Genomic DNA, 26,839 nt, shown 5'->3' with positions numbered 1-26,839 from the left:
GAGTGTTGTGTGTGTCTATAGCGTTCGTGTCGTGTGCCCAATCTAGTGGGAACGCTTGTTTGACCATTAGTGCGTTGGGTATAAATAAGACCTGCACAAGAGCTGTAGTTCATTTCTGTTGGAGCAGTGAATCAATGCGGTCACTCTGTTCGAGTCCTGAACTGTAACCTCGCCCGTTGGAGCATTGTTCTTGCCTGGCTTTGGCTCATCTCTCGCCATGCAGTAAACAAGTTGAGTTTGCCTTCCACTTCTGGTCTTCTTCACAGCAGCAAGATTGGCTGGCCGCTCGCTTCAGCACGCTACCACACGCATGTCGGAGGCAACGTAGCTCGGCTCGGGTACGCCTACCCATATGCGACACGTCACTGATCCTCGCGCATGGGCAGCACAGATGTCCACGAGCCACGCCAATTGCTTAACCTTGGCCAGTGTAGCTCACGCTAAAATAAAAAAACAGATTTAGCAGAATGGGTACCAACCAGGTAGCCAGCATCGAGTCTAGGGTAAGGTCATTGTTTCACGACGCCAGCAAAGACAATGCAGTGCTTTCGTAGCTGCAATAATTTTTAGATAGGCGGCATCATTATCTAAAGATTTGCGCGGCCACTTTGAAAATAGCAACAAAACTGCCCGTATAAACAAAAATTACAAAATTCTTTATTTTAACTTAGATTATACACGCTGAAATCGAATTCTTACACGCCAACTGGCATGTTTCGGCGCTGTCTTCCCAGGGTAGCATTTATTGTTTGTTTTCTGCTCTCACAAACTCACGGTGATTCAATCAGCATAGTCAATATTCCCTGTGCCCGCACCCATGTAGCGCTCAGCACTCTTCGTGCACCTATTTCCCAGAAATCAGCTTAAGCTTATCCACGACGTCTCGCGACGCCTGTGTTTACATTTTACAGGACGACTTTAGGCGCGCCTCAGCCGCTCACTGTGAAGCAATAATGGTTGCACGAACTTCCCAACTCCTTCTCGACTATGTTTGGAGTTTTTCAAGAAACGGACGACCCGAAACACTTCGAATGCGCACTCTCCGCGCAGTTAGCCGTGGGACAATCCGCCGGCTGCGCACCCTTAAATCCTGAATGGAACGTCGTCCGTCCGGTCGTAATGGCCGCCATTTTTTCCTGTTTAGACTTGAAAAGGGCATTTTTATATCAGTTTACGAGGCAGTGATGCACATTTGTGGCTCTAAATTTTGCATGTACTACCTTTTCATGTTATACTACTAAAAACAGTGCCTTGGAAAGGCTGAAAATTTTGTTGCAGTTGACCTTGAATCCTTTACGTACCGTGAGAGAAAAAGAAAAATGTACCAAATTTTCTAAAAATGTTTTTCGCTCAATTTCCAGATTTTTTTTTTTTCAAATAAATAGCACCAATATTTCTATAAAACGACGTGTCTTTACTTCTATGACTGTGTAAACGAGATTGCTGTGAGATGGTTTCAAACATCAACATTATTTCGATGAAATGAGGTTACTTTATTTCTTTGTGTAATAATGAGTGCTAGAAAATGGCTTCGCAGCATGGCCGCAATGTCTTGCAGAACCCCGCCGTCAGGGCTTCAAAATGACCGATGGCGAGTACAGCGTCCTGCCCGATGACGACTACACTTGTCATCGGTCATTCTGGTAGGAACTGGCAAGAAGACTATAATCACCAACGGGAGCAAATGGGTTAAATGAAGTTTTGTAGGACCGAAGCACTTTGGAGACTCGGGCTGTCAGCCTCTACTGCCGTCAAGCAACAGGAGACGCCGACATCTCCTGTCATCCAGTCGTCAAACGATGGCCAAATAACAAACGTGGAATTGATAAAACGGTTTCACGATCCACTTACATGATAAACAACATGCAGAACATCACAAACATGAAAAAAAAACATTTCATGGTAGCTTGAAAGCGGTAGCGCGCAAAGGCTTGCATTACCTGGACAAGCGTAGCTCGTCATCGGTGAGGGCGGAACAATCCGTTTGGACGAGCTCAGTTAGTCTACGGTAGGGAAGAGGTTAGGCTTGAGCTTGGTTCTGTGGCGTCGCTGAAAACAAAACCAAGAAAATGAGTCCTCCTGCGCCTAGCGCCCGGCACTACCTTCGCGCCGATGCGTAGGCGGAGTCAAGCCTCAGCTGTATGACGCCACTGCGCCGACGCGGCGACGCGGCGACGCCTTCACACGCGACGGCAACGCTCGACCTTCGAGAATACTCTGCCCAGCGTTCGTGGCGTGATTTCTCGCCTGCTCTTCTCCTCGCCAGTTCGCATGCGTTCGCCCCTTAAGTTGTAAGCACAGAACTACATGGCGCTACGGACGCCCAGTTCACGATGCCTGTTGCCGCTGGTTCTAGCGCATGCTGACGCAGTCCACTTTGGGAGGTGCGGTAGCACCTGCGTACGGAACGATCCTGGCATGACAGGCGTGGAGAAATTTGAGCGGCAAGTTCGTTGGAAATTTATTTGAGGGCCAACAGCCGTGACTCCAATAAAGGGAGAGATGGGGCGACAGAAGAAGAGCGTCACTCCCGAAGGACAGAAAGTGCGCCACGAAAGCCGCCGTGCCGGTACTCGAGAACGGACGCGACGACTTCGGTCGAATCCGGAAATAAATGACTGGTAGTGAAAATAAAACAACACATTGCACATACCGTAAAAAGGGGTCGTGAAGAGACTTTCGAACAAACGGTGTTGTGTGGGTACTCATAACTGTAAAACTTTGACAGACAAACAACGCATACCCGTTTCGTTGCCCGATATCGGCAAATACGGAAAAAAATGCAGTTCCGGTTTTACCGAGGCTTTCCGCCTCAACAACGCAAGTGAGTCGTGACGTCTTTCTAAGCACCCAGTCACAGATCCCCCTCGTCTGCACAACATGTCGGCATAGTGTGATCTCGCAAAGGGTCAGATAAAGCTACAACATCGGGGCCATGATGAAGCTGGCCCTGCAACTCAACGGGAGATGTCTCGCTCTGATACGACTGATCAACACGGTCGAACTTTCAGTCAACAGCGCGGGCGAGTGGCGCAGTCAGAATTAATCATGTTTAAAGTAAACTTGGGTATTTGAAAACTCTACGCTCTTTTACACGAGTCTAAACTGCCGTTCTGCTTGCCAGTATTCTTGAACAAGCTTGCCGACGTCTTCTCACGTATCCTGTAATGTTAGGGGCGGGAACGTGAAACTTCTGACGTGACGAGATAAATGAGCGAAAGCTTAAAGTGAGCATTTACTACATAAACCCTTTATCGAAGGAACTTCGAGTAGTCGGAACTTAAAACCAACCCGAGCCTTTTAAGGCCGATTTACACGGCCGACGAAATCACTGATTCGGACCGTAGAATGCGTACCATGTGGTACGACGTCCGCGATTCGTGACCCTCGCGAACAGACCGCGGACGACTCGAGCTGACAATTCCTGGGTTCATTTCCGCTGGCGATTCTGGCGGGTGTATACAGCAAATTACTGCACTTTGTCGCGCACAAGGCTGTATAGTCTGGCAACCATGCCTCTCGGCTCTGAGGAACGGGCGTAGCGATATCTTCCCTAGAAAGGGACAATTGGTGGTGAAATGTTTGAGTGGCGCCCCCTGGCTCTGACGTCGGCTTGGGGACTCACGCCGCTGTCGTCTGCTACACTCCGCTTGAAAGGGAAGCAGTACGTGTGCTAGAAACCGCCAGATTTGGTGATTTTGTGTATTAAAAAGCGGATTTCTAGTAATTTAGTAATTTTTGCCAGCTTCTGACAGATCTGAATAAGTTCAAGCTGTATCCCCCACAAGTTTTCCACACGCGAGGAGAGAGAGAACAACTTTCCTTAGTGAATTCGTCAGATCTTGTGTAACTCGTCCTTTCTAGCTTATTCGCGAGGTTCAGCACTCCGAGATCCTCGATAAGTATTCAAAATGCGTAGGGTTGCTTACAGTATTTTTAGGATGGTCTTATGAAGACTCAACCGTCTAATACTACGTGCCAAGCAGCGGGCCCCTACACGCGCATCGTAGAGCAGGAAACAAAGCGGATGTCTTCTATTTCTTTTCTTGTTGTGCACTTGTATCGCAGGAACGTTTTTTTCTGTGCCCAACCTATTATTTTTCTGCACGTCACAAACGTCTGATTTTGTAGGTTTGTGTATGTTGGGATGCTCATAAAGATCGTGTGGATATTTTCTTCAGGCTGTATTGGCTTTCGCTGTGGCTGGGTACAAGAAGGTGCATATCCGCAGCGCGCGTTGTTTATTCACATGCAAATACAATGAAAAAGTTTGTGCTACGCAACCGCGATCGCGCTCCATACAAAGTTGTCCAGAGTACTCGAAGGCAGCTTTTGTGACTCGAATTTCTATCGCAACCATCGTTATCATAACTACTGACTCTCAACCCAAACAATTATGACATGATTACGGTGTTCAAGGCTTGATATACTCGCTAACGAATGCAATAAATAGTGTACTTGCATATATTGGAAGAATCGGAACCGATGAATATTTCCAATGAGCTCTTTGTCGTTTTCCAACCCTTCCAGGCGCAAAGAACTAATCCAAGTCCTCTCGGGATGGCGTCTTATGAATCGAAGGAAACTACCTTTAGACTGTTGTTCTGAACTAGGGGCCCGGCCGACTAATTAGCTAGGTTTTACTATAAATAAAGTTTTCTACTCGTTCTAGTCCTCTTCCTCTTGAGTGCAGTTCTCCCATAAAGCATATCTGTATATTGGGAAGGTATGGCTGTGGGAAATGTACCGAAGTATCCCTCCAGGTCTGAACAAACATAGTGTTATTGTATCTTTACCGTAGATGTGACTAATTTTGCTCAATAATCATCCACGCTGATTCCAAGCCTGGTATAAACCCAGCACGCGCCTGTTCACACAGTAAGTTATTTGGAACTCAACCTACATTTTTTGCGCGCCCCAGTGCATGTCGGCATACTTTCATGCCATGACAACGTAAAGTGATGGGATACAATACTTTCGAGCCTTCGGCAAGGTTGCAAAAACTGTTTTACATTACATATGATTACCGGGGATCGTAATGCCCTCTGCCAAAGCCGACATTCCTGAAGGCATGGAATTTGTTTTGGTCTTCTATTTTCGGTGTTGTCGGTTACTAGCAGCTGGCTGTCCCCTTTGTTCGAAAGATTGCTTAATACAGAAGCTGGCGCCTAGCTACGACTCTTTGCGATCCGCACAGGACCGCCTTCGCAAGCAATGGGGCGACGCTGGCAATGTTTCTTCTGAAGAACTGCGAGCTCGGCGTGTTGGTACATGTTCATGGTGGGAAAAGCGCTGCAGCAACAAGGACAAGTGAGTACACGGGACAAAGCGCTTTGTCCCGTGCACTCACTTGTCCTTGTTGCTGTAGCGCTTTTCCCACCATGAAAATGTTTCTTCTGTAGCGGTATACCAAACTATATTTTGAGTAGTGTGTGCGATTTTAAATCTATTAATTATGATAAAAGTTACGCACACGCAAATTCTGGTGCGGACAAGCAGCAGTTGTCAACCGAACGCAAAGATACAGCAGAGGGGGCGACCCAAGGGAAGCAGACGACAAATGCGGGAATCCCGAAGCCGACGTCACGGAGGCGCGCTTCACAGCGGCGCCCGTGGTCGCGCTCACCGCCATTCACCCGGGCGTGCTTCTGCCGGCTTCCGCACCCTATTTTAGTGGCGCCACTAGCCGCCGCGTGCCGCTGGCCGCTACTAACACAACCGCCGCTGCCTGCCCTCCAGTTCTCTCGCAAGACTGGGGAGTCCTCTAAAGCTTGGACGTTCCCTGTTTCCCTATTGGCGGTGAGATGTTTGAGTGGCGCCCTCTGGCTCTGACGTCGGCTTAGGTACTCACGCCGCTGTCGTCTGCTACGCTCCGCTTGTGAGGGGCAGCATTGACTGCGCTAGAAATCACCCGCTTTGATGCTTTAGTGCATTAAAATGCCTAATTTTAGTAATTCAGTTATTTCTGCCAGCTTCTGACACATCTGAATAATTTCAAGCTGTATCCCCCACACGTTTGCAACACACGAGGAGAGAGAGAACAAATAGCATCGGTCATAAGATCGTTGTAACTCGTCCATTATAGCTTATTCACAAGGTTCAGCGCTCAAAGCTTCTAAAACATATTCAAAATGTGTAGTCTTCCCTACAGTATTTTTAAGATTGTCTTATGAAGACTCAAGAGTCGAATGCTACGTACGAAGCAGCGGGCCCCTACACGCGCATCGCCCAATAGGAACAAAGCGGCTGTCTTCTATTTCTTTCGTTGTTGTCGACTTGTATCTGACGAATGTTATTTCTCTGCCCAAAGCATTATTTTTCTGCCCCATCACAAACACCTCATGAATATAGGCTTGGGGATGTTTGGGAGGCTCCCAAAGATAGTGTGGATATTTTCTTCAAGGTGTATGGCATACGTTTCCTTCTTCACAAATTGGCTTTCGTTATGTTTCCCTGCAAGAAGATGCATATCCGCAGGGTGCGTTGCTTATTCACATGCAAATATAAGCAGAAGGTTTCTGCTACGCTACCGCGATCGCGCCCCAGATAACGTTGTTCACAGTAGTTGAAGGCGGCTTTTCTGCTCCTAATTTCTGTTGTAACTATCGTTATCATGACGAACTGACTCCAACCCACACAGTTGTGACATGATTACGATGTTAAAGGCTTTATCCACTCGCTAACGAACGGAATAAGTCGTTTACGTGCATATTTTACAAGAATCGTAACAGATGAATATTTCCAAGCAGCTCTTGATTGTTCTCCAACCCTTCCAGTCGTAAAGAACGAATCCCCGTCTACTTGGGATGGCGTTCTTTGAACTGAAAGAAATTACTATTACTCTCTTGTCCTGGAGGGAGGACCCGGCCCACTAATCAGCTCGACTTTATAATGAAATAAATTTTTCTCCTCTTTCTACTCCTCTTGAGTGCAGTTTTCCTATAACGCATATCTGACTACTGGGACGATATGACCGCGAGAAAGGAAACCGAAATATTACCCCATGTCTGAACAAACTTAGTGTTACTGTATCTTTACCATAGATGTGACTCGTTTTGCTCAATAAACCTCCATACTGGTTAGAAGCCTGGTATAAAACCACACGCGCCTATGCACACAGTAGGGTATTTGGAACTCAACCTACATTTCTTGTGCGCCATAGTGCATGTGGGATACTTTCATGTCATGATAACGTAAACTGATGTGATACAATACTTCAGAGTGCTTGGAAACGCTGCAAAAACTGTTCTACCTTCCAAATGACTGCTGGAAATCGTGATGTCCTCTGCCCAAACTGATAGCTCCGAAGGCCTGGAAATTGTTTTGTTCTTGTATTTTCGCTGTTGTCGGTTACTAGCAGCTGGCTGTTACGTTTCTTCGAAATATTGCTTAATACAGAAACTGACGCCCAGCTCCGACTCTTCGTGCTCCGCAGAGGACCGGCTTCGCAAGGTCTATTATCATGACAAAAATTTACGCACACGTGAAATCTGGCGCGGAGAAGCATCAGCGGTGAACCGAGCACAAAGAAGCAGCAGGGAGAGCGAGCCCGACTGAAGCAGACGACAAGTGCGGGAATCCCTAAGCGGACGCCATGGAGGCGTGCTTCGCAGCGCCGCCCGTGGTCGCGCTCACCGCCAGTAGTATGGAGTTCGCCGCTACGTCTTCGTTTGCTGACATTTTTATGCTCTTTGGCCATTTTCCAGCGGGGCGCATGCTTGTTTCGGCACGGTAGCCCTGCGGTAGCATCCTTAAGAGCATCCTTGAGCCGGGCGTGTGACGTCGCGCGACGTCAGCAGGCGGTCCGGCTCAAGGAAGCATTTACACGAAGGATAAAGCGAGCAGACGAAAGCGCGGACGAACAGAGCACACTCTCGACGCGTGGGCAGTCTGCAGGTGGGAAAAAGCGCGACAGGGTCGAGTGGTTGGGAATGCCGGAAAATTGGGACGCCGATCGAAAGCGTCGTAGAGCTGTGATGGCCTTAGGTTTCGCCACAAGAATTAGATTATGCATACGTGCTGCGTGCGAACGGATATAGGCAGAAAGATGTAGCGCCCACGTTTTCTGGTTCTGCGTTTCTTGAAATCCTGCATTATTTGCTGTCGCTTCAAGCGATCTATCTTTCTCAGCTTTCTGATATGGCTCCCGAAGTTGTTGCGCGACTGTCTCACTTCTTATTTTGGAATCACCGCTTGCAAGGCAGTTGACGAACGCTGCGATCAGTGTTTCGTGTTTGTATCTGACAAGTCGGATGCCCCTGGCGCGAAAGCCTGTACCGCAGTGCTACCCGGCCGAAACAAGCATGCGCCCGCTGGAAAATGACCCAAGAGCAGAAAAATGTCAGCAAACGAAGGCGCAGTGCGACCTGGATACTATGCTCCATATAAATATTTGCAAATCTTTCTAAGGACCTTATCAATACGCCCGCCACTCAGACCAGAGAGGCATGGTTGCTGGACTATCAAGCCTTGTGCGTGCCAAAGTGCGGTAATTTGCTGTATTCCCGCGCGGAAATCGGGATGGGAAATGAAGCCTCGAATTGTCACCCCGTGTCGTCCGCTCTCCGTTGGCGAGGGTCATGAATCGCTGACGTCGTATCACCTGGTACCCATTCCGCTTTCCGAATCAGTGATTTCGTCGGCCTTGTGAATCGGCCTTTACTCATCAAGCGCAAACGTAACTAGCGAGAAGCAATAATACAGCGCCCCGAGTCGGCGAGTCCCACCCTCACGCAGGTCGATTGTTTTCCTGTTTCCTTAAATAAACAAGGCTGTTAACGTTGTGGCGTAGATTGGGTATGCTCTGATTTGGCTTACTTCAAAAGTGTTCAACCGTAAGCTGGCAGTTGAAGCTCTGGGTTGACTGTAAGTTATGAATCCACACCGCAGCTCTGGGTTACAAATGCGAAGCAGCTTTTATGCCGCAGTTTCCTTGCATGCGTACTTCTTTCGTGGATAGTGTAGTGGATGAAGTGTGTGACCTAAATGCAGGCTTGCCCGGCGGCTGCAAGTTGAAATCACCCAAGGGGCACTGTTATTCGTTTTTTTTTTGCTTGAGTGCTTTGTGCTATTTGATAATAAAACGGTAATATTCTGAAGAAAACTCGGCAAAACAACGTGAACTTCAGCAAGGAAACTGGCTAAAACCGTACAAACAGCCAGGAAGTCTCAGTTCCGCTACAATGGTTGCCAGACAACTGAAGCTGTCGCGACACCGGTCACATCGATAGAAGACTGATTATACAAACGAAAACCTGATGCATTATTTTTAAACTATCGGGCTTGCAGCTGCGCAGTACAATATACACAAAGAACGTTTAAAGGGACACTGAAGTGATATGTAAACATTGCGGGATTACTTTCGCAAAGTGTAGTCCGGAGTCCCCAGGCCATGTTTCGACCACCCTGGGCTCGTTTACGCGATTTTATTTAGTAGAAAAATTAATTCTAAAATGCTGTCCTCCTCTCTTTACGCTCGCCCATTTTCTGCGGCGTTTTCGTGTGACGTCAGGAGGGGATAAGCTGGCAATTGGCTGCGCCACTGCACGACTCCCCGGCCTTCAGACAGAGTCAGTCGGCCCAGCGTTTCGTCCGCCGGCCGCCGACGGGTCGTCGCAATTCGTTCGCTCAGTTGAAACGAAGCCAGGACACGCTTGTGAATGGTAGAATTTGCCTTTCTTTACTTGGTTAGTTTGTACACTGTATCTAGCTCCAAGTCAAGGTCGCTTCACACAAGCGCTGCACAAGCGCACATGCGACGCTTCGCTGACTGGTATGCCAGTAGGAAAATATAAGGCCTCTTGAAGGCGGGAGAAGAGTCAGCGAAGTCAATATAGGTACTAAGGAAATAAAATCAACTGATATTTTTACCGTACAGCGTAAAACTAGGGTGCGGGAAGCACTTTTTTGCGATGGGCGAACAAGCGCAGCGATCAGCAGCACGACTACGCATCTGCGAACGCTTTTCCGTCTACGAAATGCAATTGCTAGACGTGAGCTATTGTGGAAACTCGGGAGACGCTTACTGCACGAGCGCAATACAACAAATAGTCATCTAAGCTGCTTGAAATGCCAAAACTAAATAAAAGTGTAAACTGGTTGTACAATATATACCCATATTATCCTTGCCAGCGGAGCCCGCTCCGTGGCCGAGCGGTTGGGGGTGCTAGGTTCGCTACCGGAAGTACTTTGCAAGTCACGAGTTCGAATCCCCGCGGGTACGTGCTTTTTTTTTTGTAAGTTAACTTTTTCGTTTTCCGCCCATGTTTTCTATATTGAGTTCTCCTTTTTTGGGCCGCAACATTCATGGCCCCACGAACTAGTTCACAAAACTCGCGCAGGCTGGCACTGGCGCGCTAGCGAGTTCTCGTTGGCGTGCTGTTGCCATAAGCACCGACTGCTTGCAGGCAGTGGGCAAAGGCCAGAATGAACAGACCCTTGGCCTGGTGCGAACACGCTTTTTACGACACAGGCATGAGGGAGGCAAGCTCCAAATATGGGGGAAAAGCGCATGACATTTGGGCGTCTGCAGGTACGCGGAGGGCGTTCATGCACTGCGTAGGTTTCGGCTAGTGAATGCTACGATTCCAATCCGTCCTAGGAGTCTTATCTTTATGCATTTTTGCAGCTGACAACATGGCAGAAGCGCGGTGCGATGATTACTGAGTTATGGAGAATGCCCATCCAACAACGCCAACGGTTGTGTTTTACAGAACCGAAACCGAAACCGAAACTTGTTTGGTTGCTCACCTTGGGCATCGTCCAATCACGGTGCCCGCTCCTCCTAACGTCACAGCTTTAGTTGGTGCGGCCGCCGCAAACCGCGCATGATAGTTTTTCTTTTTTCGCGCTTTGTAAAATAATTACCGATTTGTCAACCCAATAAACGATGAAAAGTGTGCTAATTTGAGCCAGTCTACGCAGTGCAAGCAAAAACCGGAGCTTGACAAATTCACTTCAGTGTCCCTTTAACTGGTTTAACTCTCAATGCAGTTACTGTGACGTCATTGATGAGCGCACGGTCCGTTGCGATGCGCCTCAGAACGGGAATTTCAGAGGTGTCTCCTAAATTCTAGAAACAAGCAATTGTGAGTATATTTTGGATTTATGTTCGCAAAACGTAATTTAAGCGGGCAAAATTAATCGAAGGCCTGTGCATTTTCACTTCCCGACCCCTTTAATGACTGAGAGTTCATTGCTCAGAGTGGGCTAATGACGACGCCATGCAGGAAACTTGACCGAGTTTCGAAGGTAACTTCGCAGAATGTTTGGCCCAGTCTCCAAGCATAACCCCGCATAATTTCAGCCGAATCAAGAAGAAGCTGGGTGGAGCAGCCAGCTTCACTGTTTGTCCATTCTTCGCGCCACTATTGCGAGGCCACCCCATTTTTTAAAAATTCGCAGCTGCCTGTTTCCATCCATATAGATGGTATTCGTTGAAAACCGTAGCTGTGAATTTCGTCACTGGGCAACACTAGAAACGGCCACAGACATGGCCGCAGCGCAACGGAAATGGCGCGGCTTGAGCCACTGCGCCCGCATGCCGAAGAAAAAAAGCGCCGGCCTGCGTCGTCTGCTCTATTTCAACTCGATTCTCAACGACGCTGTTAACAGAGATGTAATTAATCGCCCTCACATTAGTCTCGTGGCAACACTTTGTGTTCGGTGAGGTAGAGTTTGTTAACGTGCAACACAGTCATGTTCTTAGCACGGACAAGTACCGCGATTCCGCGCAGCCCGACGTAAGGAGTGATGGCGCACTCACACGGTTGCCTGCATGAACGTCTCGCCAGTGAATACAAGCAATAGATTAAATCACATAGGCGCCATTCAGCGCATGCAGGAGTTGCCCCACACAGGGGATGTGGGCTACCTTCTTTGGCCTCCCCTGAAAACATAGTAGTGTTGCTTTTAAGTTCAACTCTATGAATGACATCAACGTCATTTGCCGCGACGACCATTACTTAATGAGTTACGCTGATGCTTCGAGAAATGCGTGATGACCACTTATAGATACAGTAATTACGTTAATATTGCTGACCTTTCAAGTTGCGTGAACACGTGGAGCCAGACTGCCCACATTAGACAAAGAACCCCTTCAGGACAAGAAATTAAATGCAGGAAACCTCCAGCTGCTCTTCAGACTCCAGCGTATTGTTTATTGCTGTAGAATACCTCTGAGGTTATAGTTTACAAATAAAGTAGGACGCGAAAAACTACCTTGTTTGCGTTCACGTCAAAATTCAAAACGTTATGTTCTGTTACAGCAACGCACCGTGCATCAGCAATGTCGACTTGCACCACTTACGCTGAGGTCAGCCACAATAAACCGTTTATCGAAATGCTCTCAAACAAACACTATGATATCCTCAGCATGCTCAGTTATCTTGTAACCGAGCTGAAGACAGCAAAAAACAGGCTAGAGGCTGTCTAGAAGGCTATCGCATTGGACACGGTTGCCCAGCTCAAGGTTGAAGTCAATGAACTTCAGTGGCGCAGTCTGAAATACTACCTCGAGAAAAATAGCATTGCAAAAACGGAAAACGGTGATCTGCCAGCAACAGTCGATAAAGCGGCAACGAAACTTCAAGTGAGCCTGATGGTGGCAACCGAGCTTGGGGCCTTTCGCCGCCTCACTGCGAAGTCAGGTAAAGAGCCCGGTACTGTTGTCAGTTTTTCGCACAAAGAAACCCGTGAACAGTGGTTAAAGAACAAGAACGAACTCAAACAATGAGGATGCAAGTTGTAAGTTGGTGAAAATATGACACGAAGCAAGAAAGGCCTCCTGGTACCAGCCAAGAAGTGGTTTGCAGACAATGGCCATAGGTATGCCTGGCGACAAGACAGCGAAGTGCATCGCATCATCAGCAGCGGTGATAATTTTCTTGAAGGACTGAAAAGATGACTGAGGAATGTGAAGTTATCTACTTGACCACAGGGTACAATGGATGTACGATATGAAACACTGAAAAGAGCTAAAAAGGAACACAATCCCGTCTGACACACGTTTTTGTTGCTTTCAACTAAATGTTCGCCCTCAGTCAACTTAACAAGATTGAACCTTTTATGCTGCCAGATTCTTTGACGCTCAAACTCTGTTGGCGTTATTCGGTTACAAAATTACCACACGCATTTCACAAATCAAGCGGCGCGTCGTGGCGGTGGCGTCTGTGTTTTAGAAATTAGTGCTGCTTCATGTAACTTTTTGCCCTAAATCTGCAATGCGACCACTGCATATGAATTCGATTATATCATTTCTGGTCAACTTTCTCGCTACTTGCTGACTCCCTTCAGATGGTCGGCTACCGGAGTTCGTGCTTTTGTTGATAACTTTCTGGAATGTGCCAATGCCAAAAGTGAGATGTAATTTTGGGAAGCAATTTTAACTCAAATTTACTTTCCAATAGAAACGTGGTGAAGAAGTTTCGTCTGACTCCCTAGTCAAATGACAACGTTAATGCAATTGAGAAACTGACAAGAAACTGTCTTTGATAGATGTTTTTATTACTAATTTGAACGATAGCCTTTTCAGTTTTTCAGTGTTCACTTAGGACATTAGTGGTCTATCGTCCTTGCAATAAAAACAAAGCTAAAATGAGGATCTCATTTCTCACTTGTGATGAGAGTGGAGAACCGAAACAAAATGTGAAATCAGAGGCGCTGACGGAGAGACGTATGCGCTGCTGGCAGAAGGGAACTAGATGAGGCTAACTGCATTGTTGCATGTGCTTGGGGCTGTGCTATGCCGTATTTTACGCAATTGCGGCATGGGGTGGTACAGATACATACTCGACCTAAGCTGTTGATTCAGAATCGAAAAACGTTCGCTTTTGCCTAAATCGTGTAAAGCGAATTTGGCTTTACAGGGAATGCTGTATTCGCAAGCAGCGCGCCCTGTAGGCGGCGCGCAAATCAATTCAAGATGGCTAACAGTAGGGCAAGTAAGGTAATCTAGGAGTAGAGCAAGTAAGTGGAATCCAGTCGGCAAGTCGGTTGCTGACAACGGACGACCCGATTCAAAGGAATAGCCACGTAATCATCATCATCAGCATCATCATGGCTGCCCTTAGGAGCAACCGGAAGATCTCTCCAGGGAGCGCCACTACTTTTTGAGCTGGAAGCAAATAGGGCTAACCCTACTGTGTCACGACGGCGTGCGACAATGACGCTTGGTTTTAATGGACCACTGTCCTTAAGAGATGTAACGCGCCACATTAAAGTGAAGACGAAACTTTCGGGACGCAAACGAAGGTGAAGTCAGCAAAAGCCACTCACGTTGTTTATTGCAGAGGAAAGGCTTACAGCGTTCGATATGTGACACTACAAAGCTTCTGTTTGCAGATATCCCGGGCTCACAAGCCACAACAATTAGTGGAGTCAGTTCATAAGCGGGACGGGCTCATCAGAGTACGTGAGCTTACTAGACGTTTCGTTATTAACGCCAGCTTGCTTGAAGAACCCCGCTTGTATGAGGCACTTTGGAGGATAAGTCCTTGATTGAGAGAATACTCAATGAGGACAAGTCCTTGTACAATGAGGACAATTGGAGGACAAGTCCTTGATTGACAGAATACTCAATGCTTCCAGCTGACAAAATCTATTACATGAAGGTTCTGCACACCTTTCGTAAGCAACCGACCATTAGTAAAGAGAAGTCAAACAATAACGTCATCAATTCTTCCAGCTACCATCTCAGGCAAACATACGGCACGCTCCAAAAGTAGGAACAAACTATAGTGAGCAATCTTTCATGTGCCAGTCAACTGAAGCAACAAATAAATTTGGAGAAAAAGTAAACTTCGATGCCACTTAACCCCCGTTTAAAAAGGTTGAAAAAGTGTTACTGAAAGGGCCTCAAATCCTGATGTATAAATAAGTGTTTGAAGTATAGGTGGATATTCTCCCGTGAAGGAACAAGTTAGGAACGTTTACAAACGAAATACATTTTTACGTTACTGTGATGCGGTGGTGTGCTCGTTGAATTTCATGGCTACGAAGCAAAGTGTTTCTGAGTGCACTTCCACCCTTCCGCGAATTTACTGAACTACGCTTCGCATAATAGGAGGGAAATGCATTAATGACTGGTTTTTATGCTATTTTGTCATGATTGAGCTATTATGTTTAAATTTGCTTAAATTTGTGAACATAACATTTGTTGCTGACACAGTGATTCGGGTGGCTGAGGCTTCTGTTAGACTACATGCGTCTTTAGTTTCGGAATTCCCTTGGTTTCGCAAAAGAAAGTTTACAAAATATCAAATAACGATATAGTTGCCTCTTTTGAGGGTTCTGACCGGTGAATTCGCGTACGAACACGTATCTGCGAGGCACCTCACGCGTTGTCCAAGAAAATCGACTGTCTGCCCCAGGAGGGACGACACGCAAGCAGCTGCTTTTTTGTTACGTGCAACAAAAAGTTGTTTGTGCCCCTGCAATGTCTTGCACAAATACCACGGCCGTAATGCGACAGCCTTACCACGGAAAGCGTTACAACAAGAAACGCGCAAGAAAAGAAGCGAGCGAAGTTCGTGTCGAACGTGTGTGGGGTCCTGCCATGATGTTGTGACAAGTGCGTAAGTGGGAAACGCTTTCACGGTAGTTTTCTGCTCTCTCAACACACCAGAGAGTGGACATTTTTCGTTACATGACCGCGCTGTGCTCATGGCCGTGACCCAAGTGTTTAAACAAAAAATGAGAGAAATAAAGACAGAAAGAGAGAAAAGGAGAGGCGGAAAGAGGGGGAAAGAAAGAAAGAAAGAATGAAGAAAGAAAGAAAGAAAGAAAGAAAGAAAGAAAGAAAGAAAGAAAGAAAGAAAGGAAGAAAGAAAGGCAGGTTTATTTTCTTGCTACTGCAACCGTGCAGATTGCAGTTGCCGCGCCGAGTATAAAAGCTGGCCGTTAGGCGAGAGGACACCACCAAAACCGCCGCATTCATCTGGCTTCTTGGATAAACGCCACCGGTGTACGCAGGATAAAGCACGCGCTGTGGCAAGCCCAACTACACCAAGATGTTTCCACAGGTGAGAATATCGATAATCGCTAAAAATTTTGGTGACTTGGATGATCGGGAAAATGTCGTGAGAGACGATATGTGAGGAGGTCGGGAGTCATTTAGCCCGTGATGGGAAGACATACACTGTATGTGCCAGAAACGCGAGGGAGACTTTAGTAAATACGGGAAAAGAAAGTAAAAAACTCTGGCTTCGGCTTCGGTGGTTGCCCTCTTTAACCACGACAAAGTCGGGGGGGGGGGGGGGGGCGGAGATATTGCTATCGTTTAAAAATGGTATTCAGCAAAGAGAAATAAACCGATGATTTCACGATAACCATTTATATTTCGTTAAAAAGGCCCATACGGCCCCTCAGACAATACACCTAATCATATTCAGAGAGGTTATTTATGAAGTACTCATGAAGTCGGGTTATTTTAGAAGTACCCGTCATGGAGGTTCAAAGGCTAAGGGGTAGTGCTGCTGAGCCCAAGGACGTGAGTTCGATTCCCGGCCGCGGCGTTCGCTTTTTTGATCGAGGCAAGAAACAGAAGCGCCACTGACCAGGGTTGGACGCACGTTAAAGATCCCCATGTGGTGAAAATTAATCTGCAGCCCTACACTACAGCGCGCCTCATCCACTATGTAGTGCCGGCCCGTTAAACCTCACAATCAGTTACTTAGGAAGTTTTAACTTATGCCAAAGTATATTACTTTGGCATATATTTATGCCAAAGTATACTGATTTATGGCAAAGTATATATTACTCGCTGAAGCTTTATTTAAAGCGACTTTTTTTAGTGGGACCGACGGCGAATTGTCAAAAGGCTTATTTATTTCCCCACAGACCAGTTGACCGACTGAAAAGCTCTGATAAGATTTCTGGACACACACGGTGCGTGCGTGAAACTGGGCTTCCATTGTGTCAAAACGGTTACCTGAAAATCGCAAAAAACCAATGGTTCTAGATAAGACAATACACGAGTCGATCGTGAAGAAGGAGTATAACAGTATACCCTTGTCTCAAAACCAACGCATCCGAATACATAGTGGTCGTGGTCGTTAGATTAAGCGGTGTTATTCTGGCAAGAAGTTCCGGCAGTTGCTCCGCCCGCAGGCCACCAATGAGTTAATGTTTTGGTCATTTCCCCACGAGTCCTTCCGTTCCGTTTCCTGGAGGAAGCTAAGAGCACGGACACCTCCCTGCACAGTATCTAATGTCCCTTTGGGGAGAAGACGATGGAGTAGACAGTGGTGTGTGAGGCTGCCAACTTTCGCATCGCTATGATCACTGCCGTCCGTTCTGCAGCATGCTCTGAGCAACACAATACGTATACACTACGCAACACATTACAACACATTACACACATCTTCTAGCTCTGCACATTATGAACACAGAGGTGATCGCACGAGGCCCACACTGAAAATCCATGCTGTGGTCTTAGCTAAGCCCGTTCGGATGCGGTACAGAAATGGTGCTTCCCATCTTGTGATCAGGATCCCCCGAGGAATTGAAATGGTCGCTACTACCCGCCTGAAGTCGTTTCACTGATCGGCGGAAGGATTAACCCAAATGAAAACGCATTGCAAATGAAACGCCTTGCATGCCGTCTGATCATAGTCCTCATTGTCCTTGACGCTAACATGGGGTGGAATTCGTTGAAGCCGCCCATGGAAACCCTTGCTCCTCAGGTCTTGCACAAGCCGTAAGCAACGCGGACACGCCATCTTTGTGGGAATGTCACGCTGGAAAAGTCGTAGTCCTGCTTTCAAATTTGTCAGAATGAAAACTTTTTGCGGCTTGTATGACTTCAGTTTACTTAAAACAGCAGCAATGGCAATACACTCGGTTTCGGTAGAGGCCATTGCATGATCCAGTCATGCAGCCGGGGAAACATGCGTATCTGGAATGACATACGCCGCTACACTAGCCCTTCTGTCCGGATGGACTGAGCCACCCGTTAGAATTTGAGGTGGTTCGGGTATTTTTTAGGTGTTCAAGCACAAAAAATCTGGCTGCTTCAACTGGCGTGTTCCTCATGACTATCATATGAGGAACGTGTAGCTTACAATGGAGGCTATTGGCGGTATTGAGTTCTGATTGGATACGGCTGTTTCTGATTTAATTCCTCGGGCGAACATTTTGTGGAAAATTACCACAGCTAAGTGGGGAAATCACCCGGTGCCCATGTTGAAAGCCGTAATTAGCAATGATTTTGAGCCGTATTCTTTATCAGGTATCCTCGATTTCCCTTTAGAATCATAGTATGAGCGCCTAGAAATGTTGCACAGGAAGGGTCTGAGCACAGCAACTGGAGTTCCTCAGGGAGCGGCAAACGAAAAGGTCATACGGGAGCCTTCTACACTCAACCTGATTGTGTCAGAGGCTATTCACGCAGATAATGCGTTTAGGGGAACCAATGCTGGAAGAGCAAAAATAAAGTGGCTTGGTACAAGGGCGGCCTCTCCTGCGCACACTTCTATTAACGCTCAGGCAATTTTCCACCATCGGTATAGATTTGCATTATTTGTAGATGCATTTTCCTTAGGGATTGAAAGATCGTTGCATGGGTTCGCTCTGTTCGGATTTGGGTCTTTGAAGGTTACACGTCGATTGGACGCACTTTCAGGAAATGGTGGATGCACTTTGAGCCTCTGCGCCTCTCCCAACTTTCTTTAGGAAGGGATTGTAAATTTTTCTCTGGAGTACTTACGCAGTGACCAGAAAATGTAGATTGTGAAGATGACCTCAGGTACAGCTTCTTGTTGCTTACCTTTGCTCATCTATTTACCCTCTTCCTCCGCTCCCTCGTTACATTTTACACTGCACGTGAACGTTTAGTGAAAGGCCCCGTATTTATTTTGGTCCAGCTTGTACTTCTTCTATTGTGCTTCATCACCCGAGCCTACGCCCTGAATCACCATGGCGCTGCCGCTCTGCCCGGCATCCCAGGCGTGGGCTACGGCGGTTATGCCGGTCCGGCTCCTGCGACGCCTTATGGAACCTACGCCGACTACTCCTTGGCAAGTCTTGGCTCCTATACTCTTGTGGTATCCAAATGTTACCTGAGGATGTTTTGGCGTCCTATTTTCCAGTTTCAAGGGAAGATATTAAAGGAAATGCCCCCTTTTTTAAAGATTTCAATAGAACCATTTGCAAGTACATCTATTGCCCCCCCTCCCGACTGGGTCCTGTACTGCATTCTATCCTGTTGTTTTTCTGTGAATAAAACACTCAGGTTGTTATTTGGATCATTTGAAGAACCAATCAAGGAATGCAATGCTGCGGAAAGCAAATGGGCAGGCACTTAAGGGTGTCTAGTTCGCTAAACACAAATTATGGTGGAAAATAAATGGCGAAGGTATGAGATAGATTTCCTTTGTTTACGCTCAGCTTTTGCCTCTCTTACTCTTTTTGATTCAACTGGGGTCAAAACAACATGACAGTTTTCGGTACGACGCCCTCCCCCATTACAAAGATACACGCATCTGGGATGAATCACCAAATATTAGAATGTACATATTGAATTCTGAACGCTGCTCTCGTAGTTAGATAAGTTGTAATCATTTCAGCTGTTAATTACTCAGTGAGCTCTTTTTATCGTGGCGGCTGTGGAAGGCTGTCAACCATTCAACGTTTTCAGTCTTTGTCAGTGGTTGAGCGTTTGTCAATAGCGCGAGCCAGCGTCACATCCTTGCCTTTCTTATAGCTCTCACATTCAAAACTCATGCTTTTGCTTTCAGCCACCAAAGCCGTACAACTTCGGCTACGATACGGTGGACGAGTACGGCAACCGCCAGTTTCGTAGCGAGCAGGGCGACGCTAACAACGTGAAGACGGGTACATACGGCTACCGGGACGTAAACGGCCTGTACCGAAGCGTGAACTACATCGCTGACGCCAACGGTTTCCGGGTGAGTGTGTCCACCAACGAGCCGGGAACTGCGCCTGGTGGCAGCGCCGACGCGGTCTTCAATGCTGCGCCCGTGGTACCGCCGGTCCCTTCGGGGGCTCAGGGTGCGTCCGGCAGCCCATTCGCCTACGGCCGCAGGATTTCGGCGCCGTACTCCAGCAACGGCTACGGGGGTGGTTATGGATACGGTTTGAATGGACGCACTCCCGGCAGATACGGCTACGCACCGCAAGGGAGCGCGGGCTACACCACAAATGCTGCGCCCCTTGGTGGTTACGCCACCGGCTACATCCCGTCTGGCTACGTCGCGCCTGGAGGATACAACAGTTGGACGTCTACTCCGTATAACTACCGCCGCCGACGATAAAATGTTGCTGAAACGAACAATCCCGGTCATGATCATTGCATGAACCCCCTACGATACGTCGTATGCCTGATTTCGGTGTAATAAAAACAGTGCGTTGATTTGTCAGACGATTTGCTCGAACCACCTGCACTATAAAACTCCTCGAACTTTCAGTAAATACGCATGGAGCTACGGGTAGCTATGCCCTACTGTTCTAGGAAAATGATAGACCGAGCGTTGACTGTATATATGGTTTGTTTACCACCTATGCTACTCGAACATCAGGTCACTTTGCGACACAGACAGGTTTGTCACGGAGCGACCACGTGGTTGCGGGTGCGCCGCCAGGAAACGGAGCTCTGTGAGCCCCGATCGAACCCCTTTAGTGGCGATGACAGACTTACAATGATAATGATAGTGGGCCCTAGGCGGGAGCTATTTCTTCCTTTTCCACGCACTTCCCAACATAGTCACGGCCACAAAACAGTAGAACAACGTATACAGGTAGCAAACGGCTGTGTAGTAAACGGCTCCTGGCGTAAACACCGCACTACCATTATCGATAAAAATATAATGGCCAATCGAGTTCCGTCTAGAACCAGATCGTCCTTCTTTCTTTTCCAGTGGCTTCCCGTTCAATGCGGTTTCTTCTTTTGTTTTCTTTCGGTGTACCCAGCTTGAAAACAACGTTGCTTCTAAAGTGCTCAGATTATCATTCAAAGAGTGCCTGCTGTGCTCACGGTTCCGGTAGCCATTGACGTAAGACCACGCCGCTGTATTTAATAGCAAAGCTTCTTTTCACTTTGCCATTGAATGCGTATGGACCCTGGATTCACCATCACCCTTCCTACGCTTTGATTCGTTGCACATGTCGAGGACCTGTAAAACATGAGGTGATGTCGGCAACCGCCTCAATTCCTTAAAGAGCAGATGTTCGCGCTCACGCATCCAACCTGTCTTATCTGGTCTCGGTCAACTTATATACTTGCTGGATTGTCCTTGACCCTGTTCGCCCACTTCAAAACCTTCCAGTTTCCTTGCTTCGTTTCTTTGTGTCGTGTGCTGTGCGATGAATGCAGCACCTAGAGATAGGGCAACAAGACGGCTGTGTAGACTCCATGCACGGTCCCCTTTTGATTGGCCGTCGCGTGGCACTTGCGTACTCAGCACGCAAGACACTCCCGCCGTTGTCTGATTTACAGGACTCGATTCCTGGACAGGGCCTTGAAGCGTCCATCCGAGCGAGGTCTTCATAACTACTAAGCTTTGCACTTGCTTGCTGCGAATGATATCTCCTGTCATTATTGTCGAAAGCTGGTCTGATCCTACGAGCAGGTCAATAACTTGGTCCTTACATTCTTGGAAATCGTACGTTCGTCGGCAGGTTTCTAGCCAGACTTCCGCAGATGTTTCACGAAAGCACCATTTCTTCCCGTATTTGGGGCGTTCGGGCAAATCGTTGGTACAGCAATTGTACGAACCAAATGCTCGGCGTTGTCAAACTGGCTAGGTAGTCTCAGCTCAACTACTTTATGCCGGCTTTCTTGCGAAGAGACAGCCGACTCAAATGAGTTTACAGCTAGGCTTGTCTCCCCCACAACCTTTAGTTCCAGCTTCTCCGCGAGGTTTTCCTTGAGAAATGGTCTCTGGGTGCCACATTCCCAAACTCCTCGTATGTAACATGCCCCGTTGGTACCAATGATCCACGACCGGAAGTTCTTCTCACCCAACTGGCAGCTAGTGAGGACAGATGATGCTGACTTCGCGGGCAGCGTCTGCACCGGCAAATGGACCTCATTTTGCCTAACCTTGTAGCTAGGGTCGCACATGACGGCAGCGTGCCTTCCCTTGCATGGCAAACACATTATCTTTCGTCGGCACTCCTTTGATCGGTAGCCCACCATGGTGCATCTAAAGCATCGGTGCTGCTTTGTCAGCCGCTTCTTTTTTTCTTCGGCGCACGACGAAGCCTTGCACGCCTAGGTGTTGCGCTTTGCTGATTTGCAAAAGAAGCACTCGTTACGATTAGGCATCAATAGTGGAGAGACGTGTAGAGCCGACGTTGATTTCTGTTACGTTGAAGAAGGCCACTTGAATCTGTCCAAGTTTGCACTGGAGCACACCTCTCTTGCCTCAATTTTGATCTGCGTGTATCACAAGAGTTGCTCGATGTGCCGCCCGTCGCTCGCTACGTTTTCTTCCCCGGAAGAATATGATGCCGTGGCCGTTTATTTCTCCTGTAGGCGTACGGGTCGGTGAAACGCCACGATGATCTCTTCCGGCATTGCCTCTGGCAACACGTCGTACAACATCACAAAAAAAACTGCTCGTTCGGACGCGCAACACGTTCAGGCAGGCGACGCTGAGCTGAACGGAGTCGTATAGACTCTGCAGCTCTCTCGTGTCAGATGCACATGAAACGTTCTGATACCAGGGAAGCATTCGGAAATGCCGCTTCATAATCCGGCCCGTGTCGCTGAAACTCTCTTTCAGCAGTTGTACGGAACTCTCATAGCACGCCTCCGTGTCTGGCAGCTGCTCCATCACCTGCCAAGTAGATTCGCAGGTACTGAAACTTGTCGGTGATGGTTAGAGCCTGGTTGGCATGGACTGCGCTGTCGAAATGCTCCGAAACCGACGTCCATCTACACACATCTTCATTAAAAAGCCTCGTCTACCCATGAGCATGGGTAGACGAGGTTCAGAGATCTGGGATGGAACCGTCGTTGGGGCATGCAGAGTATTAATCGCAGTGGAGGTGGCCGCCGGCACCGTGCTGCTCTCGCTGAGGTCCTCTAGCCGGCCCTTAAGACTAGTAAGAGTCTCGAGCGTCTTATCGTTGCAGTGAGCTGCAGTCGTGCTCCTTTTCGAGCTCCTCGACTGGAATCGCGTCCTCGACCTGGGCGTCGACCTGGCGAAGCTCCCCGCGGCTGGCCATGAGCTTGTCCATCACCTTTTGGATTGCTATTCGGTCAGAGCTGCCGCTCTCAATGAGTGCTGTCGCCTCGATCAAACTCTTTGTCGCTTGGGATCGCCTGCAAGCGCGTTTCGCTGTCAGCCGGTCCATCGTTGAGTGAAAATGTCCTGCTTTCTAGCTCGGCAGGCAGTATAGGGTTCGTGCGTTGTCTCCCTGGGTGCGGTTCCGAGGAGGAGTTGCTTTGGCGACCGTTTCCAGAAGAAACTCGTCGTCGCCGTCGCTGATGGTCCACGTCTTTGGCAGCCACTCTTTATCCCTTGAATTTCGGCACCACATGTCGCGGAACGACCACCCCGTTGCGGTTGAACAACCAAGGAACAGAGCCGTGAGAGCCCCTATCGAACTCCGTTAATGGCGCTAACAAACTTACAATGACAATGATGATATGACAGAGGTCACAGGAGCCATTTCTTCGTCTTCTAGGTAATTCCAAACAAAGTTGATAAATGATTGTCCAATACCTGACAAAAATGATTGTCCAATACCTGACAATAACTTTTGCCTCTTGTGGGAATATAAGCCACACGAAAATGCTACGTATATTCAAAGGATGTGGTTCGTTAAACATGGGCCTACTCACGCCTTATAGCAAGCACCAAAGAAAGTTAGTGTAACTACGGAAAAATAAATGGTCTGCAAGTTAGGAAGGAACAGAACAGTTCAATATGAGAATTAAAAAACCGTGTGTATCTTCGGAAAGGCTAAAGACGTTTGTAGAACCTTAAGCACAGTAGTACCCACTAGACCAACTACATGCGAAATGCACTGATTTCGCAAGACATGGGTGCAGGGGACATGGGGGAAGCTTAGTTATCCTTGTGTACAAAGGCCTAGCGAAATCAGGGATTGAACATTTTAGAAAAGTCCTTCAATGCCTTTCTGGCCATGAAACGTCGCCATCACGCTATGGGAGAGCTGCGTACGCTGCCGCGCCGCGGCGCTGGTGTTGATCAGAGGGCAGCTGGGGGCGTGGTCAGAGCACGTTTGGCAGGGAACGGACCACAGAGTAAGATAAAACAGACGCTCATCGCATTATCAGCAGTGCGCTTTCGATTTACGTATCGTGGGCCGCTCAAATGGATTTATCATTTTGTGAGTGGCGAGAAAATTTGGTTCGAACGGGCATGCTGCTACTGCCTTCCTGCCTGCCGGTCTGGCTACAGAGCAGCAGCGGCCACCCGATGCCCTCCGATCTGCGTTGGCGCCCCTCGCAGTAGCCTTTGTCGCTGTACGAAACTTGGCCTGGAGTTTCATGACCAGAGAAGCATTGAAGGACTCTGATTTTAGTAACCAAGCACACGAGGTGCCAGTTCACTTTCCGTTTGTTTTTAGACTTCAATGAACAGCTTATCACTCGGCGAATGCATTTTTTGAAGTGCACAGTAAGCAAAGTATACATTAAGCACGTTTACCAGCGATAAACGGTGTCATTGGAAGAGAGTGGTATCTGAGAAGGCCCTTTGATTTCAGTTTGTGCCACATTCTGCAGGTTCCCTGTGTCATATGATGAGGTTTCAAATAAGCGTTTATTCGCGGACGCGGATTACCCAACATTCCGTATCCACGCTGCTCGCGGAAGATACGTGTAGCAGATTGATTGGGAGCGCTGACCTCGCAACAAGACGACCTAGCAATAATTTTTTGTCGTGTGCTGATTCCTGCGTAGGATTTAGATTATCCACGGTAGTTATTTCGTAGAAAGGTCTTGAAATGTATGCCACATTGACTTATCCAGAGCAGTGATCAATATCTGAAGTGTGAAGCGTAACTGCCGTAGTCAGGTATGAGTGCTCCGCTAGAATATAAAATCGATCCCGGATACATCGAACCTGGATATATAGAATTATTGCATATGTCGAACAGTGCAAACATCCCCTTGGGAATTTTATGCAAAAGTATAGCACTTTTGTACGCGCGTACCGAACTCTTGTTCGCCGTGAAACTCAATATATCGAACGCCATGATGAAAATTCCCCTGCAAGTGCGCTTCTCCTGTTAGACTCGTATCGGATGATGACTCTCCGCCCATCGCGCACTTAGGTGGATGACAATATTTGCGAAGAAACTCTATGCCTTCAATGCCTGCTCGACCTTCTCGATGGGCTAGCACGACCGCACGGTGCGATTGGGAAACGGATGGGAGGCGTTGTGACGCAGCATCAGCCCTGCTGGCATGGAGACGGGTGCAGCGTGGTGCGTGTTTGTTTTCTTAGAGGTGGTGTGTCTTCGGAGCTGTGGCCTCGGAAAGAACGGAAGAATTTGGACTATAGCAGCGAAGGCGGATGCCATAAGATGGGTGGAGGCCAGTGAAAAGTAGTCGTCGGTTGCAGAGGCATTTGAAATTCGAAATGTCTCACAGCACGTTTGAGCACGACCCTTCGTAGCAAGGTGACGTAAGGCGAACGCAGCGCAACCCGGCCAATCTGGAGTGTGTCATATGCGTGTTACTGCAGCTGGTTTATAGAAGGGCGACATCGTCGCGGCTCTAGACGAGAGGTGAGCGGACACAAAAGACGACAGCGTTGAGTGCCTCGAGAGTGAATTAGAGAGCGCTCAACATTCCCATGCACCATTCCGGATGCTGAAACAGCACGTAAGTTGGTAAGTGTGGATCAAAAGTGTGGCGGATCACAACGAGAGGTGAGCGGACACAAAAGACGACAGCGTTGAATGCCTCGAGTGAAATAGAGAGCGCTCAACATTCCCATGCACCATTCCGGATGCTGAAACAGCACGTAAGTTGGTAAGTGTTGATCAAAAGTGTGGCGGATCACAACAATGCGGCGATGGCTGAGGAGATCGTCGCTACCGAAGTAGCCAACCTTATTAGCGACAGTGATGACGTTCCCACTCGCCTACGGCAACCAAGCTTGCGTGATTCGCGGCATTGGCAGCGCAGTGGATGGCGCTGGGCTTTATCGTTTAAACGCCGTTAGTAAGCTTGAGGACAGTTCGGGGAACTTGCTGACGCAGAATATGCAGAAATCAAAGCTCACTGACTTTCTTTCCGACTAGTTTCGTAATTTGCGTGTTTTGAGGAAGAAATCGGGTATCTACCATTTTCCGCGATCTTGGAAATCTCTCAGTAATGTGCGGAGTTTGCAGATAAAGATGGGCACATTTTATATTACGAAATATTGATATATCGAACATTTTCGCGATACCCAAGGAGTTTGATATATCTGGGATCGACCAAGGAGGTTAAAAAATTGCTGGAGGGGAGGCGGCGCCCGTAAAATGAAGCCGCCGCGACGCCATCTTGCTAGGGGAGAAGACGCGTAGTTTTTGCAGCGCGTGTTCCCTGCGTGCGCGGGAAAGAGTTGTTGATTAGCGTGCGCGCCATATAACGCGATCAAAAAAAGTATGATTGGTTCGTGCGTGGCCTACGGTTGTGCAAACAGTGTGAATGCGGCGCCGGAAGTCAAATTTCTCCCACAAGTTGCACGCGTGCAAGTTCATTCCCAAATGGTCATGCTCGTAGCATTGTGTCGCGCAGTATTTGCGCCTTCAAGGTTTAATTTCTTTCCTGCTAGGTTTCCGAAAGATGCTGCGTCAGTTTCTTTTGTCAGTGTCTTTTGTTTGCCGTTTGATAGTATCTTTTATCAATTGAATG

General features: G+C 47.9%; 1 protein-coding gene across 1 annotated transcript; it reads left to right on the top strand.

Moving 5' to 3' along the window:
• Nucleotides 1-16,441: 16,441 nt before the first annotated feature.
• LOC144168336 (uncharacterized) lies at nucleotides 16,442-20,270 on the top strand. Its single transcript, XM_077697342.1, has 3 exons — nucleotides 16,442-16,486; nucleotides 18,861-19,013; nucleotides 19,734-20,270. Exons 1-3 carry the CDS (start codon nucleotides 16,442-16,444, stop codon nucleotides 20,268-20,270), a joined length of 735 nt encoding a protein of 244 aa, XP_077553468.1.
• The last annotated feature ends 6,569 nt before the right edge of the window (nucleotides 20,271-26,839 follow it).

The sequence above is a fragment of the Haemaphysalis longicornis genome, unplaced genomic scaffold (assembly GCF_048455015.1).
Source record: "Haemaphysalis longicornis isolate Haplotype H1 unplaced genomic scaffold, Haemaphysalis longicornis Haplotype H1 scaffold_2, whole genome shotgun sequence".
Classification (NCBI taxonomy): Eukaryota; Metazoa; Arthropoda; class Arachnida; order Ixodida; family Ixodidae; genus Haemaphysalis; species Haemaphysalis longicornis.
Note: the sequence above shows the minus strand (reverse complement) of the source record. Positions and strands in the feature narration are given on the sequence as shown.

What these genes read in the sequence shown, in the direction of transcription:
- LOC144168336 (XM_077697342.1), top strand. Translation starts at nt 16,442, where the DNA reads ATGGAGGTTCAAAGGCTAAGGGGTAGTGCTGCTGAGCCCAAGGAC. An exon ending in GTGCTGCTGAGCCCAAGGAC is followed by an intron (nt 16,487 to 18,860) that starts GTGAGTTCGATT and finishes ATTTTGGTCCAG; the next exon opens with CTTGTACTTCTTCTATTGTG. An exon ending in CCTACGCCGACTACTCCTTG is followed by an intron (nt 19,014 to 19,733) that starts GCAAGTCTTGGC and finishes TTTTGCTTTCAG; the next exon opens with CCACCAAAGCCGTACAACTT.